The sequence below is a fragment of the Fragaria vesca genome, linkage group LG2, assembly GCF_000184155.1.
Source record: "Fragaria vesca subsp. vesca linkage group LG2, FraVesHawaii_1.0, whole genome shotgun sequence".
NCBI classification, from domain to species: domain Eukaryota; kingdom Viridiplantae; phylum Streptophyta; class Magnoliopsida; order Rosales; family Rosaceae; genus Fragaria; species Fragaria vesca.
In genome coordinates, this window is record NC_020492.1 from 4,592,046 (window position 1) to 4,594,968 (window position 2,923).

At 36.6% G+C, this 2,923-nt stretch overlaps 1 protein-coding gene across 1 annotated transcript in view; it reads right to left on the reverse strand.

Annotated features, from left to right (window-relative positions):
- Positions 1-2,150: 2,150 nt before the first annotated feature.
- Positions 2,151-2,923, reverse strand: part of LOC101302603 — a 4,379-nt gene continuing 3,606 nt past the window's right edge. The window contains exon 4 of the mRNA XM_004289789.1: positions 2,151-2,591. Within this exon, the coding sequence (XP_004289837.1) occupies positions 2,227-2,591 (365 nt within the window). The 3' untranslated portion in view covers positions 2,151-2,226. The remainder of the gene's footprint in view (positions 2,592-2,923) is intronic.

Here is a 2,923-nt window from a genome sequence, read left to right on the forward strand (position 1 = left end):
TAGATACTAGACAGTGGAGATGAGAAAATTCGATCGAAAAGTGGTACAAAAATGGAAATCCGCACCAAAACTTTGGTGCAGACGTCCGCACCTGAGAATTCCTGTATATATATATATTTCGTATTTCTGTAACATTTTGTCATCAATCTTTCGATTTTGTGTTCTAAAATTCTTTACTGAAAATTTGGTTCCAATGTTCAGCCTGCAAATATAGAAATGAGCTAAATATTGAAATATTGGAGCAGACTAAAGAATAGCATATACATTAACTATGTCTTTAGTACCCGATTTATATGTGAGAATTGACAAAGATAATTAGATACTTATATGGAGAAAAAAAATTCTTGACAGTGTTTCTGAAAATTTTGATAATGTATTGATGTTGTTGTTGTTCATGATTTAAAAGGAATATAGATTTTATTGTAGATGCACCTCTATCTATTTTATCAGATCTTATTTCCTTTATTTAGTTTTGTTTATTATAGAATTTTGTAGCAAAATTTATACAATAGTCTCAAAACACAATTAATCATATTATTTAGCAGTTATATTGGAACTTTTTTTTTCGATTATTGGATCCTTGAACTCCAGTTATGGATCTCAACCAGTTGGCATTTCAAAACAAACCAGTCATTGGATTTTTTTTTTTAACAAGACAGTCATTGGATCCAAACAAAATAATTTCTACAATACGGTTCTTCAAGACGATTATAACATAGCAACTGATAGCTAATCTGATGATCGAAGAGGTCCAAACCACTGGCTTGGTTGACCAACTCGTGTTGTGGATGCCGCTGCTGGAAGTTAAACCACCCACCAGAGGAAATTGAAGAACACGAAATGACCAAAAATACCAAGACGATAGGCAGCAACATTAACAAAATCTGGAAGTTAGTAGCAGTGTGTTGCAGTTGGGATTTGTACTCAGTGTATTGTGAAAGCCATAGTAACAAAATTACAACGGCAAAGATGGTTAACAAATGTAATGGTGGTGCAGAAATGGAGGAGAGGGTTTGGCCAATCCACCCTTGCTTCCACTCTCTGACCCCTTCTCTTAGGGTAGAACCACTCCATTCTCTCTCCTCTTCACTCTCATCTCATTGTCATTACAATGTTTCATATATATAAGAGTTGAGATGGGTTTGGCTTGCCTTTGACAAAAGGTTGGCTTCGGCATATATGCCAAAGACATTTGGATAGCCTTGCATGCCGTTTGAATTTAGTCTAACCTAACAAATTATTTTCGGTCTATTTTGAAAGACCATCGATCACCATGTAATTTTAAACTTGTGATTTTTTCGGTTTCAACATACATGTAGGTCAACTGCTCACTCACTCTCCTTGAGTGAGGAAGACGACGCCATCTCTTCGTGCAATGTAGAATTGTAGATCACTCTGCTCCTGCTGTACATTGTATGGATGTTTGTAGTCATAAGATTAGGAGATGTTTAGTAGCCAAAACATACCCGAATAAAAATTATAGATATATGTTCATCAGTTCCCACAAGGAGCTACATAAGTAAAGTGCATATATGTTGGGAGAGGAACTAGATTATGCAGCAAAAATATATGAACCAAAATTGCACAGCAAAAACACAGCAAGAACAGAAACAAATAACAGCAGTAGATAACAGCAGTAAAGACACCAATTTTAACGTGGAAACCCTTCAGTGTGAAGGGAAAAACCACGAGACAATCTCCGAAGAACTTCCACTATGATAAATGGGATTACAGCCACCAATCTCTCTAGATCACTAGAGGAAAACTCTCAAGAGAAACACTCTTGGATACAAAACACAAGAAGACTTATCAGAGAAAGGATTGCTGTCCTCTTTCTCTCCTATCACAGTAAAACACTCTTCTCTCTTCTCTCTTCTCTCTTGTCTAACCAAGGCTACTGAGAGCTGAATACATAAACATACACTCTTCTAGACTTCTTGAGAAGATGAGAGATACACCGACAACCAATTTAATGGTGTAGTACACATTCTTTTGTTGGAAAACTAAACCAACTCCTTTTTTGTTTTATTTATTATTTCTTTTCTCCAAGTTGGACTCCAACTTGGTTTAGAACAGCTATTAATAAGTTGTCTAGCATGAGGAGGGAACTCCAACAATATATGATAATGGAACCTATAACTGGCTACATACTAAAAGGTGAGGCATGGAGGTTGTGAAGGTGATACTGGAGAGCCATCACAGCTCAGGCATTCTCTCCGTTGCCATTCATCCACTGGGTGGATAAAAGATTATTTCAGGGTGGATAATGGATTCTGGATCCTCTTCCTCTTTGTCACTAAGGAATTCAGGTTTCTTATAGACTTTATCTTTGGGTCTACTACACTGTTCACAGTCCTCCCACTCCCAGTGGCCGATATCGTAACAGTACCCACACTCCTTCAAAAGAGCATATCCTCCCTTCTTAGGACAGCACACTTCTCCAATCCGATGACAACCCCGACATATTGTTTCATACTGGACGCCAATTTCAGTACCTTTGCGAAAATATTTTAGGCATGGGCAACGGTAATTATAGTGATCCCACTTGCCACAAACGGCACAACCCCCTCTTTTGCCTTCTACTTCTTTCACTACAAAATTGAAAGAAAGAAAAAATGAATACAGATGACAAGAATAATACCACTTCACCGAACACAAATGCATTCTTTAACTGTATAAGCTGTGCATGACCGATTATCTTTCTCAAGGCTATGCAATAACCAGCATTACAATTTGCAGGCAACAACTGAGGATCATTCTTTTCATTTTCAACATACTTCTAATCCTCTCAACAGAAAAAGGATAGAGGGTGAATTTCTTATGGCAAATAAAAAAGAGAATAAAATTATGTGAAAATAAAGGAATGACATTTTTTTTTAAACGAAAGGAATGACATTTTAATGGTGCAAAAATATCCTATTTC